The 19,023-nt window shown below is 36.9% G+C and overlaps 1 protein-coding gene across 1 annotated transcript; it reads left to right on the forward strand.

Moving 5' to 3' along the window:
• Positions 1-86: 86 nt before the first annotated feature.
• Positions 87-12,669, forward strand: ORMDL1 (ORMDL sphingolipid biosynthesis regulator 1). Its single transcript, XM_082629798.1, has 4 exons — positions 87-174; positions 1,772-1,952; positions 7,027-7,178; positions 11,057-12,669. The coding sequence occupies exons 2-4, from the start codon at positions 1,779-1,781 to the stop codon at positions 11,190-11,192; spliced, it is 462 nt and encodes a 153-aa protein (XP_082485924.1). The 5' UTR covers positions 87-174; positions 1,772-1,778; the 3' UTR covers positions 11,193-12,669.
• The last annotated feature ends 6,354 nt before the right edge of the window (positions 12,670-19,023 follow it).

The raw sequence follows: 19,023 nt of genomic DNA on the forward strand, positions 1-19,023 counted from the left end.
CTCAGCCAATGCCCTGGCAGCGCGTTCCGCCCTGAAAGCTTCCGCAAGCTGCGCCGCGTCGCTCTGCGTTGGGGCTGACCACTCGCGTTCCGCCTGAGGAGGCGCCGCCGTCAGCACTGCAGCCGCAGCGTAGCTGTTACTGCTCCGAGCCAGCAGCCAGGAGCGGGGCGGCGGGTGAGTGGGCGCGAACGGCCGCCGGGACTGTGCTGCTGCCCGTGCACTGGGGAGCTGCTGGCGGGCCCGGGTCGGCTAGAGGGGAAAGAGTGGACTCCGGCTCCGTTCGCGGCGCCCTGTCAGGCCGTGCGGGCCAAGTGGCCCCCAAGGCTTGCCCCCCAAGTCCCCGTCGTCGCGTCCTGGCCCTGACGGGATGTGCAGCTCCGAGAAGAAAGGGGCGGGGCGGGGGGCACTGTGGCCGTAGCAGCGGCGGCTTTTGCTGAGCTTCCACTAGCTGGGAGCTCCGGCCGCCGGTGACGGTAGCTGGCGGGGGAGGGGGGGGGCGGAGAGGGGCGTCGCTGTGGGTCGCCCGGCACTGCGAGGGCAGAGCCGAGAGGCTCTTCGCTCTCTGAAGTCATTGTTTGCCAGTCCTGAAGTGGCGTGGCAGACTCCCTGGAAGGGTTTTCTGGCCTGGGATAGAGTCAGTGTTTGCCTTCCAGCTCAGATGTAAATTTTAAGCCTACTTTCGAGCATTTTTTTTTTCTATCCTGTCGAAAATGGGAAAGGCATCTTGAGTGGAGGCACGTTCTAAGTATAACTTATAGCGTATAAAAAGAATGTAACATGCACGGTGGATGTTCGGATTGGAGGAACTTTTTACACATTTAAATTTGAGGCTTTTGCTTTGTTTCAGTGCAACCAACTTTCATCACCGTAAGCCTATAGATTTTTGGAGGGAGAAGGGCCATTGTACTCCGGAACACTTGTTGGACGGGGTTCGGAGAAATTCCTCTCTCAGGGCCAACTCTGTAATAGAAAGGGTTTATATATTTTTAAATCAGAGCTGTTTGAAATATAATGTAGCTCTTCTCCCCCCCCCCACCCTCAATCTCAGAAAGAAAGGAAGAAAGAAGGGAGGGAGGGGAAGAAGGAAGGAAAGAATGAGAGAAAACCAAAGTTTTAGGGAAGGTGACTAGAGTTAAAATACGCAGAAGAAAGACTCCTTGTTTAAACCTAATTGTATCACTAGGTTGAGAAACAAACCTTATCCCTTGACCATGTAAAATTTCCACCTCATTATGTTCCTCGCAGCTTCAGTTCTCATAAAGGAGTGATTTGAACTCTGACCACTCTTTATGGACCCAACACTACATTAAATGTAAGAGTCTGGCTACTCAGAACAGACTGGTTAGGTCAGCTTTGCTTTTTTATATATTAGTTTATTCTGTTGGTAAATTTACTTCCTAAGTTTTCACTTTACACTCATAAGAAAATGTAGGTTTTCTCTTTCAGTTTGCGTTTTCCTGCCCATTACTTCATTTAGTAAAAGCAACATGCTTGAAGACAAGCTTTAGGAAAGGCATTTTAACTGTTTATTTTTTCAACAAGAAGCATAAAAATAAGTCTTGCTTGTCTTACTGGGGAGTTAGATGTTAAGAATTATTTACTGCCCTCGTCAGCATCTGCAAGTAGCATATTTTGGAGGGTCTGTTTGTTCTATTGCAGAATGATGAGGTAAAAAAATAACCCCAGTAACACTTATTTTGTCATGTCAGAATTAGGAGTACGTAGGTTACCAGTTATATCAGTGTTGATTCATCCCATTGCTTTCCTACAGCGCAAACATGAATGTTGGAGTTGCCCACAGTGAGGTGAATCCAAATACCCGTGTAATGAACAGCCGGGGTATGTGGCTGACATATGCTTTGGGAGTTGGCTTGCTTCATATCGTTTTACTCAGTATTCCCTTCTTCAGTGTTCCTGTTGCTTGGACCTTAACAAATGTTATACATAATCTGGTAAGAATTTCACCTTATACTGAACACTTAAGGTTTAATGGTTTTACAGGGCAAGGCAGGAATGGGAAGGTACTGTTTTGCAAGACGAAAAGAGTTGTGGAGATGGATGGTGGTGATGGTTGCATAACATCGTGAATGCACCGAATACCATTGAACTGTATGCTTAAGAGTGGCTAAATGGTCCATGTTATGTGTATTTAAACACAGTTTTTTTAAAAGCTTAAAGTTTTATGTTACAAAGAAGAAAAACACATGACTCAGTTTTTTTAAACAGTTTGATTGATATATAATCTAAAATTCACCCATTTAAAGTGTACAGTTCAGTGATTTTTAGTATATATGACAATTTTGAAGAACTCTTATCTGGAATAAGATTATATTTTTCCGATCACTTTACATTTAAACATTGGACCCTTTTTGTAAGTAAGACATTTTTTTCTCCTGTTGGTTTTATAAAATCTGAAAAAAAGTAGGGCATTTTAGCAAAAATTATAAGACACTGTAATTCAGGCCACTATAATATATTGATTAACCAGAATGTATCAGAGGACGTAATTATGTTTTTTGGTTAACTGGAGTCTAATGAACATCTTTGGTTTAAATCCTTTCTAAATTGTATATATATACTTTTCTATTTCAGTATAGAAATTTTGAGCTTAATCATATCTTATATGATTCAGAAACTTATGGTACCTTAGCTTCTTCCTGTTGACTATTGCTCTTTTGTATTATATGATAGCCCTACAAAGTACCAGAGGTTAGATTGACTCTACTGACCATATTATGCAGCCCTGGAAATTGCCTGTTTAAAAACAAAACAAAACAAAACAAACAAAACGTGATAGTGACTTTTCTTGTCTTTAACAGCCTATTAAAGTAGAATGAAAGGGGAAAAATCTGGTTAATTGAGACTTTTAATTGAATCCAGATTAACTATATATTTGTTTAAAGATCTACCCAAAATGAAGAGGTTAGAACTTTAAGACAGAAAAATGTAGGAGAAATAGGTTTTTAAAAAATTGATATTACTTATATCTTCTGGAAAGCATTTGAAGTTGACTGGAGGACAACAAAGATGATGTGGTAGAGATCAGTGAATGTCCCTTTAGCCCATTTTATGTGATAGACTTTGGAAGGAAGTGTTTAAAAACAGTTTTTAAATAGTGACTTCTCTGAAATGTTTGACACTAATCATATCCCTTTTATTGGAATTCTTTTCCTTTGGCTTCCATGAGATTGCTTTTTCCTAGATATATTTCTGATCTTTCCTTTACTATTTCCTCTTGCACAGTTTTCTCTTTTCCTCTCTTAAATATTACTGTTCTCAAGGTCCTTTTTTTCTTTTTTTGCGGTACGCGGGCCTCTCACTGCTGTGGCCTCTCCCGTTGCGGAGCACAGGCTCCGGACGTGCAGGCTCAGCGGCCATGGCTCACGGGCCCAGCCGCTCCGCGGCATGTGGGATCTTCCTGGACCGGTGCACGAACCTGCGTCCCCTGCATTGGCAGGCAGACTCTCAACCACTGCGCCACCAGGGAAGCCCTCAAGGTTCTTTTCTTCATCTCTTCTTATGATATATATTCTATCTAGGTTGCTTCATCTATCTGTATTTTCAGTTTCTACCTGTTAAATGATGATGACCATATTAATATTGCCAGATCACCTTGCACCTTAAACCAAACAAGTATAAACTGAATTCATTCCTGATATATCCCTTACCACCCACCACAATCTGTTCCTGGATTTTGTTCCTAATCTAATCTAAAGGTACCACTATCTGCCCGGTAAGCCAAGCCACATAGCTGAATGTCAGAGGTAAAGTGATTAATATAATGTATTATCCAAACTGAGACTGTTTGGAGAGTAAAAGAGAGCTCTAGTAATAACTACTCCAAGAGAGTAAGTGTAACTCAGGACCACCCATGGCAAACTAGTATATATAGTCACCCTAGACTTAGGGTAACTCTTTTTCCTTTGTATTCCACATCCATTTAGTCAAAGCCTTGTCTATTCTACTGCTTTACTGTCTTCAACTTGATCCTTATGGGCATTGCTATAATTTCATGCCCTTTTTCCCCCTCAGGTAGGTTACACCAGTAGATCAAGTGGTCTCTTTGACGCTTCTCTACTCTACTTTCCTTCATTCCAATTTGGCAGGGTGATATTTTTGAAATTCATGTTTGTTCAGGTCACACTCTTAAGTCCTTCAGTGATTCCTTGTTACATTCATAGTAAAATACCAAGTTCTTTGTGTGGCATACAAGGCCAGTTGATAATACTACAGAGGCAAGAAAGAGACCCGATCTTAACATCTCTCCAAACACAAGCTGTGCTCTACAATAATGAAAACCATCTTCTCTCACCTTTTTGCTTTGGCTTAGGCTCTTCCACTATTTTAATACCTCTTCCTCCTTCCTACTCTGCCTGGCTAATTCCTGTTTCTCCAGGAAAACTACTCAAGTGTCACCTCTTCTAGGAAGCTACAAAAGTCCCATGCTACATTGTTTTTTCATGTATTTATCATCCTTTTATAATTAGCAGTTTATCTTTTTTTGGGTTTTTTAATTTCTTTATCTCTAAAGACTTATTTAAATGTTTGCTGAATAAATTAGTCTGTTCTCACATAATTTTCCCTTCTCCAGTGGCACATGTATTAAATGTACTTTAGAAGTCATCTCCTCCCTTCATGTTTTCAGTTGGTTGACTGACTGAGGCACAGTATGTGGCCATGGACAAAGGACAGGTGATGAGAACAAATAGGGAAGCAAAGTTCTGACTTCTTAGTCCTCCACTAAAAACCTGACTAACCAGCCATGGATGTGGCAATTACATGATGCCAAATGTAAATTTCTTTTGAAGTTAGCCTACATTAAACCAATTAAAAATGTGAAATACATACTGCATGCTTTTAAACATGGGAAAATAGACCAAATATGGGAAAAAAGAAAAAACATGGTCTCTGTCTTTCTGAACCATATAGTAGAAACCTACAGCAGTTGTTTTTACTCAGTGCTACAGTTCATTCTTAGAAGTTTTAATACTTCACAAAATTCTTATCCTGGCTTTTAAAATGAAAGAGAATTCTCTTCATTTTGAGTCAGTAAATATTTGTTAAGGGCTAACCATGAGCTATATACTTTTTTCCCTATTTCTTTTAATGTGGGTATAAATCATCCATCACTAAAATTTTATAGAAAAACTATTAAAAATAAAAATAATGGAGTGGAAGATAAATGGTTAGATAAGATTTTATTCTTACTCATTAAAAAGAATACATAAAATCATTTGAATGTTATATTCTGAACACTGGTGAGTGTATGTGGTTTGAAGTAAATAATTCGAGTACTGTTCTTCTTTTTCCTTGATAATTCTAACACATGTATGGTCTAGAGTAGAGATTCTTAACTTTTTTGGGTCACATTCTCCTGAGAATTTGAAAGCATACAATTTCTGTTTCATAGTCTCTTTTAAAACCCATGTGAAAATGGTTTCTTGTGCTTACAGAATAAACATTCCTTGGCTTAATGTCATCTTGGCTTAATATCTAATACTTGCTTTGTAAGAGCCCTTGTTCCTGAGGTAGGCAGGCTAATGGGAAAACAAACATTATGTAAACAACTTTAATACAATATGTTGTGCTATAGTAAAAGTATTTTCAATAAAATTCTATATATGTACATAGGCAACAGGTTAATTATTGCTAGAGAAGGGCTTCACTAAGGAGTTATCATTTGAGCTGAACCTGGTGACAAGGAACCATCAAGGCTTTAGCCTCAGCAACAAGGAACCTTCCCCTCCTCTGCATTTCCTGAGTACTTTGATTGTACCTTTGATAGTAACTTCTGCCCTACATTGTAGTTGTTTATGCATATCTTTTTTTTTTCTTTACCATCTCTTAGAAGATTGAACTTTTTCAAGGCATTGGACACGTGTTGTTCAATTTCATATATGCATATAGGTCCTGTGTCCTGTACATATTAGCCACTTATTAAATGTTTGTAGAGTTATATCCAGTTGAACATGAATCCATTCCTCTGTTGCTTAAGTGTTACTGTAGGTAAACAACTTTTAAATTGCCTATTGGAATAACTAGGAAGCAGATAGACTAAGCTTTGAAAAGAAGGGCTCTCTTAACCTAGTAGAATAATGTAAAATTTCAAATCACTAATATTTCTATTTTTTCCACATATTTATTAAAAGTTGAAGTAAAAAAAATGACATCACATCATGACTTTAGTAAGTAAAGCTGTTTCATGACCATATATAGGCTTTATTCTGTTACCAGTGCCTCAGACAGTGATCCTGCAATGAAGCATTAACTATCAATCTAAATGGGCATCTCAAGTAAACCACATCTAGTATACATTGTTTTTTTCCCCTAATTAACCACAAAATTAGATGCTTAAACTTATCACTGGACAGAATGGCTTTTAGTAATGTTTTTTACTTTATTTTTAAAAACTAACTTCAAAAGACACTATTGAGGTACAGTGGTGATTTTAAAAGTAATTGTGTTGAACATTATACTTGCTACATCAAACCATCTTTATTGCTTTGGAAAAGAACTATTGAGACAAAAACAGTCCTAATATTAAGTATTTTCAAAACAATTTTCCCCGATACAGAGATTTTGTTTATTATTATTTTCCAACTTTTATGTTTTTATCATTTTATAAGTATCATCAGATTTACTAATATGACACTCTAAACTTTCCTACACATTGGAGAAAAGGTAATTCTATCTCCCAACAGGAAATGTGTTAGAAAATGTAAATGTAATGATGCAAAGCTACCCTGATGGTACTTTTCGTTTATTTTCAATTTTATAGGAGATGAAAACAGGTTACTTTTAGTTGACTTAGAGTTGTTTTCAGCAAATAATATTTGCATGTAAGCCCCTGGAAGTTTTGTTTTACTCTGAAGAAACTGGCCACAGTCTTTCACAATATGAAATCTTAAAACTTGAGCTGTCAAGTTAATCACGCTCTCTGTCACAGTCTGCAACTGTCTTAATGCTAACTGGCAAATATTAATTTTGTATTTGATATTGATTATATACCCCCTGCTTGTTTTCCAGGGGATGTATGTATTTTTGCATGCAGTAAAAGGAACACCATTTGAAACTCCTGACCAGGGTAAAGCGAGGCTCCTAACTCATTGGGAACAATTGGACTATGGAGTACAGTTTACATCTTCACGGAAGTTTTTCACAATTTCTCCAATGATTCTGTAAGTGGTGGAAATTTTCAGGTATGAGGAGAATTGGATGAGAGGAAGCCATCCTTTTAATAGAAAATTTGAAATAGAAACAGAATATTTTGTTGAAAACCTATATCAGTAAATTGCTACTTCATAGAGAGTATAAAATCCAGGCAAAATTTTTAACAAGCTGGTAATAAACCAGTTTTCACTTCAGTCAAATATATATGGAGACAACCTTACATGTTTATCAGTATGACAAGACATTCTAGAATACAAGTTAAATATATTCTAGTTCATGTCTTTAAGCTGCTTGCAAGAATACTAAACACATAGTCTTGTTCTGTATTCTACTATCAGATTAATCTCCGTAAACAGGGATTTGGATGATTTCAGATGAATTTCATTGACCACCTGCCACATTTGGATGTTCAAACTCCTTGGGAGAGGCAGTATGGTTTAGAGGAAAGAGAGGTTAGGCTTTCATTGTAGGACAGACCTGGGTTGAATCCTGTACCTATCACTCAGCCTGCTTGGTTTGCTCATAAATAAAATTCTAGCCAATGGTACCTAACTCAATCTGATGCTGTAAGAAATAAATGAGATAATACCTATCTGTAAAGCATCTAACCTTATATATATGTAATTTCCTCCTGTTACCTGATATTCAGGGTCCTCCACAAAATGGTTCCTACCTCATTTTTCCTTTATGTGACTATTTTACCCTCACCCAACTTGTACCTGGTCACACTCTTCTAAGCAGCATTTCTTAAATACTTCATGTATAGTCCTATTTCTATGCCTTTGTTCGAGTCATTTCTCCCACCTGAAATGCCTGCTCCTTTCTTAATTTATCTGTCTTATTTTTCTTTCAAAATTTAAATTGTGACCTTACCAGTGAGGTCTTTTCCTTAGCAACCAGCCTTCAATGATAACGCTCTGCTTTGAAATCCATAGTAGTTGTTATATATCCCTTTTTTATTGCCACTTTGTATTATTTCTCTATTATTATGTTTATTTCTGCAAAGAATTTATAAGTACATAGATTGCTTTGAATTCCACACTCAGTTGCTTTCATATAATGGATGTTTCACATATATCCTAATCAAACACTCGATACCACAAAGGAGATATCTATCTATCTATATATATAGATAGATATCTCTCTATATATATAGATATAGATATATATTTATATATCCATTATAGAATCAGTGCAGTCTGCAGCAGCTGGAAAGACTTCTTGGAGGCATTAGAATTCCTTATACTAGGACTTAGGGTAGGTTTTAGACAGGTGTTTTAAGTTAGGGACGACATTTTCAAATGAAAAGAATAAAGTAATCAGGGCTTCCCTGGTGGCGCAGTGGTTGAGAGTCCTCCTGCCGATGCAGGGGACATGGGTTCGTGCCCCGGTCTGGGAAGATCCCACATGCCGCGGAGCAGCTCTGCCCGTGAGCCGTGGCCGCTGGGCCTGCGCATCCGGAGCCTGTGCTCCACAATGGGAGAGGCCACAACAGTGAGAGGCCCGTGTACCCCCCCCCCCAAAAAAAAAAAAGAATAAAGTAATCATAAAGTGGTAGATTTCTTTTTCCTTATATTTATAGCACTTGGGAGGAAATTTTTTAAGTTTTTAATTGTTTTAGTCCCACATAAAATTCATGTCAAAAGAAAAATTATTTGTATGGCCTAACAAAGATTAATGCAATAACAAGAATAATGGTTATTCAAACAGCCCTAAATTTGTATTTTAGCTCTACTACTCTCTAGCTATGTGACTTTTGGCCATATTCTTGAAAGTCTCAGTTTCCTCATCTATAAAATGTTGAGGATTGCATTATAATACAGTTAACCCTTGAACAATGTGGGGGTTATAGGCACCCGCCCTCTGTGCAGTTAAAAATCCAAGTATAACTTACATATGTGTCAGCCTTCTGTATCCCCATTTCCACATCCTCGGATTCAGCTAACTGCGGATCGTGTAGTAACTGTGGATCATGTAGTACTGTGGTATTTACTACTGAAAAATATCCATCTGTAAGTGGACGTGTGCAGTTCAAACCCTCATTGTTCAAGGGCCAACTGCACATGTAAAAAGCCTGACATATGCTGAATTTTCAATAGGAGCTATCACAAAAAAGGTGATATCACTTAAAAGCCTAACTAAGATGTACCTGTGTACAACACCCATATTTCTTAAAGTGTACTTTTGACCAACAGGTATGATTTTAAATATTCTGTGATGAAATTCCTTATATAAGTGAGGAAACAGCATTAAAGCTATCTGTGTAGCATTGATATTTTTCAGAGTGCATTTACATTATTTGATCATTTGTCAGGTAGGTAGGATGAGTAATATTATCTCAGATTTTTAGATAAACAGATTCAAATGCATCATCTTCATCCAGATCTTGTAGCTAGTTGGAATCAAGAGCCCATGTTAAACCCTAAACTTTTAGCTTCCAATACAGGTCTCTTTCTAGTATACCCTTTGGCAGATAAATGCTACCACACTGATTCCTACCTGGGTTTTGCATCCCCTTGGAGGGTTGTGTAGGTTTTTGTAAGAGTCAGGTAATTTTCATGTGATCCACACACACAATCAGTTTTTATTAAAAGACATAAAGGAGACATATGCTATGAGGAGAAGCCATTCCAAGAAGATTTATTATTTCTAACATATCAGATTACAGATTAAACCTGTAATGATGGTGGGAAATTAAATGAGCTTACTGAATGTAAATGGTATCCTATTTTGTTCAGTTAAGGAAGTATGAAAACAGTCTTCAAGTATATGAAAGCAGGAAGACAGGATTTAAAGTAAGGATTGAGGAATATGGTTTATTCTCAAGAATGAATTTTCTGACTATAGTTTGTGAAATAGGTGGAAGAGTGTAGAATTTCTCAATTTAGATGGTTCTGAAAATAATGTGTAGAGCTCTCTGATGTTTTTAGTTGTACTTGGAAAATAGCTGTTCTTTTCTAACCATATTACACAAGATATTTATCACTCCTTTAGAGGAAACACTATTAAAATACTTTTCTATGTACTTTAAAAGTACTAATTAGACAAACACCCTTGTGCATAGTAACTTCTTAGTTATCATCAAGTAAGGTATGATGTTTTAGGATACTCTTTTAGTGGCCTCATGATGTGTCTTCATTTTGATGTACGCTTGGGTCAAACTAGGCATTCTGACTCGATGATCTGTGGTCTTAAAGGTGGCTTAGGCTTCTTAAAACAAATTCTCGGATATTGGATGTCTTTGAATATATATGTATGTATGTTCGGTTATAGCAAAACAGCTGGAATTTTACAATAGTGTCTCTCAAGTTTCCCGTTATACTGGTTATATACCTGTTCAACTTCAGTATGGAAATGAGAACATCAAAAGGGCAATCAAGTGTTTGTTTTCTTTCAAAGATGCTAAACTCTACTAATGCACTAACACCCGTTTTTCACAACTTTACAGCAGTAGTTTTTAACCTTTTGGTGGGTCACAAAACGGTTTGAGAATATGATGGATGCTTTGAATCTGGACTTTCTCTTCAGATATATACACATAGATACAAAACTACACCTGAAATTTCAGGAAGCACATGATCCCTAGTTTGAAAGCCTTCTGCTTTAAAGACAGTAGTAACTGTCTTGCATTAAATACATTTAACACGATTGCAGAAAAGCAAAATGTGCATATATGCCTCCATTAAACAAATGTTTAAATCCCAAATAAAATTAATTTAGGCCCCCAAACTAAAACTTTTGCTCTTGTTTTAGTGCTCAAAAAAATGGTTCTGCTTTTAGGTATTTATGTTTCAGTGACCTTTTTCCTACCTTTAAATATTTTAAAAATTCTAAGTAATTTCACTTTTAGATGTTATATATATATTCTTAACTTTTATTTCTACAGATATTTTCTGGCAAGTTTCTATACGAAGTATGATCCAACTCACTTCATCTTAAACACAGCTTCTCTCCTGAGTGTGCTAATTCCCAAAATGCCACAGCTACATGGTGTTCGGATCTTTGGAATTAATAAGTATTGAAATGTGTTTTGAAACAACAAAAATTTTTACAGCTACTGAGTTTTCTGTAAGGAAGGAATGTTACTAAACTGCACTGTTTCTGTGATAATGTGAAATGAGAGGTAGCTACATTGGAGAGCCAATTGCTGGTTCTTCATATGCTGTTTTGAAGTGCAGATTCTTATGAGAAGATGCCTTTGTTTAATGCATCTGGTATCCTTCTGAAGAGAGGCTTCAGAGGCAGGCTGGGCAGGCCCAGCTTATAAGGTAAATGGCTATAAAGTAAAGGTGTAGTAGATAAATCCAAGGAAATAAGAGATTTATAAGAAACTAAGTCCAGCTTAGCTTATAATGAATGGGCATTATGTTAAGAGAAGAAAATGTTTAATCATTCAATCATGGTCAGTTTAAGCAGAGTTATATGTAAACCAGAATCATTTCTTTACAAGTTTATTATAGATTGTTTTTATTACCATGCATATTCCTTTTGTGTTATATAAGAGGATATATATCCTCTTATACAAACCAATTTTATACAAACCAATTCCTTTATACAAACAAATTCCTTTATACAAACCAATTCCTACCTTATGAATGTACTTTTTTGGTTTTGCAGGCTCAGCATTGTGTTGATAGATGAGTTCATTTTTACATTTATTAAGTTACTGAGTTCATGAAGGTCCACCTTCACGACTGATGGATGATAGAAGATAGGCACCTTAGAAGCAGCCTCTGAGTCGGCTTTCTAATTTTGGAACAAAGTGGGTTTTGCTGCCTTTCCAGATACAAGGCTGCTAAACTAATTAAGAAAATAATTTATTTCTTGTAATTAAAGTATATGGTAACTCAAGGGTCTGCTTATTTGGTTGAACAATCTAATTGTTGAAGTCTGCCATTCTTTAGCGATGGAAATTTAAAATGGACAACTACATAGCCAACCTGTGATCTGGCAGAAACTGCTTCTTTAGCAATACTATCAGAGTAAATAATGGAGTCTTTTTTTAGCAGGTCTGCAGTAAAAGATATCTTTTCTTAGTCATCCTGCTCTCAATCTCCATACTTTGCCCATTAACATTTTGCCTGTCAATACATGAGTCTTAGTATAGATAACTCAGAATGGTAACTATTTCCAAAGCAGCAACCATACTGAATCCTTGTGACTTAAGAGAAGCTTTCTATAGTTGCTGACATTAATTGCAAGAAATAACTATACTCTACTTTGAGAAATAAACATGTCAAAAAAAGTTCTGATATGTGGCGAACTGAAAAACCTAGTAACATTTGTAAGCAAAATTGAGTGAAAAGAATTATAATACCAACTTAAAAATCAGTTTGTTTCAAACTGACTTTTGGGGGTAATGATCATTGTTTTGCATTTCAAAAGTATTGAGTTTAGAAATCAGTTGTATGATAATGCCTTTGTATGTTTGTCTTTTCTCATGTATTTTTAAATAACCAGTAATCTATACTTTAATAAATTTTTCTTTGGTTAAGGTTATTGCAAAAGCTTTCCAAAGTCAGTCATCGAGTTACACTTAAATTTTTCAAGTTTTTTTTAAAGCAACTGAATTTGTAAAATTAAGGTAGCTAAAAAGTATTCTTTTGTTTTCCTTCATTTTAAAGTTTATTTCAAAAGGCTTATATTTTTTGCACAGACTTCAGAGATAGAAATCTGCCTCTAATACAGGTCTTCTGCTGTTTTCCCTACTTTTGCCCTTCAGTGTTTTAAAGATATTTATTCAGTAGATATTTGAGGGCCCACTCTGTTGTAGGAATTGTTTTAGGTATTGTGGATACAGTTTGTAAGCAAGACAAACCAAGTCCTTTCCCTTATGTGCTTACGTTCAAGTTGGAGAACAGATAATAAATGAGTAAACAAATATTATTTTACATAGTGATAAATGCCATAGGGAAAAAAAAAATTAAGTCGGTGAAAGGCAGGGGAGCCTGCCTCAGAAAAGTCTTCCCTAAATATCCTAAGGTGACATTTAGACACAGACCTCCCTGATGTAAAGGAGCAAGGAGTACAAAGATCTGGGGAAAGAGACTTTCCAGTACTGGTGATGGCAAATATTAAAGCTCTGGGCCAGGAATGAGGGTGGTGTGTTTGAAGAAAAAGCAGACAGTCACTGTGCCTGGAGAGGAGTAATAAGCAACTAGAATGAGCTCAGAGAAGTAGGTAGGGGTCAGATCAATATAGGACTTTATAGACCAAGGTAAAGAACCAATTGTATTCTTAGCTTGACAAAGCCATTGGAGAGTTTTGCACAGGAGAGTAAAGGGATCTGGGGTTTTTTGTTTGTTTTGTGAAGGCTACTGGCTAATGTTGAAAAAAAACTGTTAAGGGAATGGGAAGCAGGAAGAATAGCTACTACAGGCAAGAGGTAGCTCAGACTAGGGAATTAGCTGATGTAGTGGTGAGAAGTGGTCAGATATGGGATATACGTAGCAAGTACAGCTCACAAAACACTGGTATATTGAAAGTAGGTGGAAGGGAACTAAAATGACTCATGGTTTTTTGGCCTTAAAACCTAGGTGAATGGTTGAATGGTGAATATGAAAAACTGTTCCCCATTTCACAAATTGGTAGAGTTTAGTGTAAAACAAAAACTTTTTTTTTTAAAACAAAATCTATAATGACTATTGTTTGGAACAAAAGCAATTGCTATGCTATAATTGCTCCTAATTTCAAGTCAGGACACATAATAATCAATTTCTTAATAGGCATGAGTTCAGAAATGCTACTGATTTTAGCATTCATTGGTGAATCTTTCCTGCAGCAGTTATTACTGTGGAGTTCCAGTGGTGGATTTCTATTTCCCTCATTCCTTCTACATGTATTTATTGGAATTCTTTTGTAAGGCATATTTTTCCTTTCTCTTCCATTTATTTATTCAATCATTTATATTATGGACTCATGGATATTTTATTCTTTGGTTTATATATCCATTATAATCATTATTAATTTGTTGCTAAAACTGTCCCCCATCTTTGACCATTGGGAGTTCCCAGTGGAACTTCCCAAGTTAACTCCTGTGTTCTTTTTTTTTTTTTGCGGTACACAGGCCTCTCGCTGTTGTGGCCTCTCCCGTTGCGGAGCACAGGCTCCAGACACACAGGCTCAGCGGCCATGGCTCATGGGCCTAGCCGCTCTGCGGCATGTGGGATCTTCCCGGACTGGGGCACGAGCCCGTGTCCCCTGCATCAGCAGGCGGACTCTCAACCACTGCGCCACCAGGGAAGCCCACTCCTGTGTTCTTTTGACTTGCCTCATCCTTTATTTTTTTTTTTAAACATAGAATGGTATTTTTAGGTTTATGTCACTATTGTCAATTAAACTAGAAAGATCCTGAAGGGGCATAGCTATCTCCTTAACTAATATCTGTATGAATTAGCCTTATAAAACTATATGATGCTAAGAGTTGGAAAAGACTTTAGAGGCTGTAATTCAGCCCCATCCTTTACCTTGAATTTTCATCGACCCTCTATTCAGTTTCAGTGACACCTCTATTCAGTTCTGTGTTAGCACTAATAAAGGAAGACTTACAACTTACAAGACTGCATTTTTGTTATGGAATTTATAACAGGTTTTACAGTGAGCCAAAATTTAATCCTTATTCTGTATAACTCTTCAATTAGTTAACTTTTAAACTGTTATCAATGGCACTGAATATTACCAGAGCCTTCACCATTTTCCATATGATACGGTTTCAAATTTCTCCCACTATCCTGATAATTCTGCTGTAAGTTGCAATTTATTATTATATAGCCATAAGCTAACTACAAGAGGTGATAGATGTGATGTCACTACAACAGTACCACTTACCTTGTCCTGGATACTTTTTATTTTTATTTTTATTTTTTATTTTTTTTGCGGTACGCAGGCCTCTCACTGTTGTGGCCTCTCCCGTTGCAGAGCACAGGCTCCGGACGCACAGGCTCAGCGGCTATGGCTCACGGGCCCAGCCGCTCTGCGGCATGTGGGATCTTCCCGGACCAGGGCATGAACCCGTGTCCCCTGCATCGGCAGGCGGACTCCCAACCACTGCGCCACCAGGGAAGCCCTGGATACTTTTTATTTTTAATGCAGCCTATTATTTTAGCTATTTTGAGAGCCACGTATCACTGATTCACTTTATGGTCACTAAAACCTCAAGTCCCAACATGTAGCGCTGTTCAATGGTGGCTTTCCCTTCATGTACTTATTTAATGGATTTATTAAACCAAAGTCTAAGATTTCTTATTTTTTCTATAGATCCCCATGTTGTTAGATTTTAGCCTATTGATTCATCTTGTCTAGCTGAAGGTGAATCTTCTCATGTAATATATTTCTCTTATAGTATGTCTCCTATTTTAGTATATATCACTAGTAAATATGACTCCAAAATACCCTCATGCTAATCCTGCAAAAGACAAATGCAGCAACCCAGTATAGACCAATGCAGTTTAATAATCTTTCACAGGACAGATAGAAAAGTGTAATTCCCAAAACAGTTACATGGATATTACATATTGATGTTGGAAATGTAAACAAATTTAGTACTGGGAAGACAAGTCTAGGTAAAATAAAAGGAATTTTTGAGTAGCACTGGGCAGGGAAGTAAGGTAGGTAAGAGAATAGCAAAGATAAACCCTTTATTTTGCTTGATGTCAAAAAGTAGTGAAATGTCTCAGGTTTTTATTTTACTCCCTAATTTCAGTTCCAGTTAAAAATGATTCAGCAGATAGTTTGTTATATGGGGTTTAAAAGCTTTTGTTTAGCTACAGGTGAATATATAAGAATTATAAACATCAAATTTAAAATACTGAATATCTTGGGTATACAGTACCCAGAAAGCTCAACTGTATTGGGTGATACTTTAGCTCTTAAATTGGGTGTTGGGTTCACAAAAGTTGATTATATTATTCTTGACCCTTTTTCATCTAAAATATTTCATAATTAAAAAATAGTAAAAATATACTTGGATTTTATTTTATGTTCAGTATAGCAGTGTAATTTATTTCTTGACTCATTCAAGTCTAATGAACAACTAATGGTTATGAAAGCGGCTCAACCTGTAGCTCTAAAGTTCTATATAATTTTAAGTTAGCAGGTAAGCCAATTTTATTACTATGTCCTTTAACTGCATAATTACATTGATAAAAATACATTCTTCTCAAATTCAAGAATATAAGTAAAGAAACTACATCATTAACACTGTAGAATGAACTCTAAAATATGAGAGGAATTTTATAATACATAAATATTCTGACTTTCCAAATATATAGTTACAAATTTTTTGACAACACTTTTTTGAAAAACTTGAAGATTTTGCAAGATAAGCATGCATTATCTTCTTCATTTTATAATTTTTTAAATGGAAACAGAAGAGCAGATGATTTATTGGCTATTGCCCAGGAAAATACGAGTATACCAGCTACTACACGAAAACCTGATACAATGATCCTGCTTTGAAACATCTGTCCCTCCTCTGAATTATCAAACACATGCTTCTATTATGGTGCTTAATGGTCATAGGGAGTTTATGGAAGCAACAAAGAAATTCACCCTCTCCCTCTACTGCCAAAAAACGTAGACCCCACACACTTGAAAAATAAGGTCATCTGAGTATGGCAAATTCTCAAAAAATTAACAGAATTACCATATGATCCAGCAATTCCACTTCTGGGTATATATCCCAAAGAAGTGAAAGCAGGGACTTGAAAAGATACTTGTACGACCCACGTTTATACCAGCACTATTCATAACAGTCAGAAGGTGGAGGTAACCGGTGTCCACTGTCAGATGAATGCATAAACAAAATATGGTGTATGTACACAGTGGAATATTATTTAGCTTTAAAAGGAAGGAAATTCTGACACATGCTACCACACTGGATGAACCTTGACATTAATGCTAAGTGAAATAAGCCAGTCACAAAAGGCCAAGTACTGTGTGAGCCCACTTACATGAGGTACCTAGAGCAGTCAAAGTCATAAAGACAGAAAGAATGGTGGTTGCCAGGGGCTGGGATGAAAGGGAAATGGGAAATTAATGGATACAGAGTTTCAGCTGGGGAAGATGGAAAAAGTTTTGGAGATGGATGGTAGTGACCGTTGCACAAAAATGTGAATGTACTTATTGCCACTGAACTGTTTAAAATGGTGATTTTGTTAACATTTTAACACAATTTTTAAAAAGCAGTAAATTTGTAAAATAAGCATAATCGTTCTGCAAATGAAATAAAAAGCAAAATATCTTCCAAAGATGAGACTTGATTGATGGTATTACCATTAATGAAAGAATGTTCCACATCAAAAAATATTTGTCAGCAAAGAAACTTTAAAAAGAGAAAGGCAAATGACAGTGTATTTTTAGCACAATCCAACCTATGAAGAACATAAGGCAGGTATGTGACTCAAGTGGAAAAGGGTGCATCAGGCCTGAAATATTAGCCATTAAAAGCACCAAACTCATTTCTATTGCTTCCATTCCACTGTGCTAAACAATCTGGTTATAATTTGGATCTGGCTTTCATTGTAATTTGATCAACACAGAGAAGGTGAGGATCAGCAGGCTCAACTATCCTAGACCCTCCATCATTTCTCTTAAGTTAATACATTAGTATTATGGGTTTTACATAGCAGTTTCTTAGCAAATGGAGTGTGTGACTCAGCACTACAGAGTCCAATCACTTCCAGATCTGATAAACTAATTTCAACCTAAGAAAAGAATCAGATATTGAAACCCAGTCATCACACCATGGTCCTGCTAGACTGTGGATACCGCCTTCCCCCGCAACTTTTCTCTCAATGCACATTTTCCATAATGCTGTATGGTAACTGCCTATTATTAGACTCAGTTCCTTGAAAATAGAAAATGGATTTTATCTTTGATCCCTAACAACTAATAAACTGCCTAGCACAAAGGAAAGAACCAATAAATATGTGATACGTGAAAACGAAATCCAGTTTAGTAAGACATAATTAGGGAATGAGTATTGTAGAGATTCTTCTATATAAAGTTTTCCTCTTAAGTTTACAAACGGAAAGCTAAGCAATAGCAGAGACAAAGTGAACATATTTAGATTCAGAGCTCTCAATTCAAGTTGAAGTTACAGTGGTTAAGCCATATTTTCTTGAGAATGCCCATGAATGTGGCATTCAAACCATATGATGTGATCTTCATGAAAGCTCAGACAAGCCCCAGAGAGCTTGCCTTTCCCGCAATAACTTCTCCAGTACGATAAAGAACATGGAAGCTTTATACCTTCACTTGCCAAATATGTGGGACTGATGTAAGTACCATTTCTTTCTACCACCCACATGCACTCAATAAAATTTCTTCCTAATGTGTCCTAAAGTTTGGCTCTTTCACATAATGCAGCATTCAGACTCAACACCAGCCAAGAGTGCCCAGTTAAGGATTCTACTATTGATACTACCAAACACAACAGGGATAACTCTTGACAGCACAGGAGAGCACTGGAACAAAGTAATTCAAGTTGCAAGAAAATGCCAGACGGGAATGATTTTTTGTTCAGAATAGATCACAGTGTATAAGAAAATAACTCCTGACCTATCATATGCAATCAGGATGACTACTTTTTCTTAACCTTTAGGTCTTAAGTTTTCGTTTTTCCTCTTTTGGGTCAACAGCACATCCTAGGGAAAATATGAACTATTTAATCTTCTGTCAGTTAAGAAAACAGACTCCAGAGCAGATAGCCTGACTTCTAATACTAGCTCTGCACTTACCAGCTGTGTAACCTGCAAATCACCCAAACTCTGTGGTCCAGTTGTCTCATCTGCAAAATGAGGACAGTAACTACCTCATGCGATTGTTGTGAGGATTAATTAATCTGCAACAGTG

Source organism: Mesoplodon mirus (genome assembly GCF_964341445.2).
Source record: "Mesoplodon mirus genome assembly, chromosome: 8".
Lineage (NCBI taxonomy): Eukaryota > Metazoa > Chordata > Mammalia > Artiodactyla > Ziphiidae > Mesoplodon > Mesoplodon mirus.

What these genes read in the sequence shown, in the direction of transcription:
- ORMDL1 (XM_082629798.1), top strand. Translation starts at nt 1,779, where the DNA reads ATGAATGTTGGAGTTGCCCACAGTGAGGTGAATCCAAATACCCGTGTA. An exon ending in CAAATGTTATACATAATCTG is followed by an intron (nt 1,953 to 7,026) that starts GTAAGAATTTCA and finishes CTTGTTTTCCAG; the next exon opens with GGGATGTATGTATTTTTGCA. An exon ending in ACAATTTCTCCAATGATTCT is followed by an intron (nt 7,179 to 11,056) that starts GTAAGTGGTGGA and finishes TTATTTCTACAG; the next exon opens with ATATTTTCTGGCAAGTTTCT.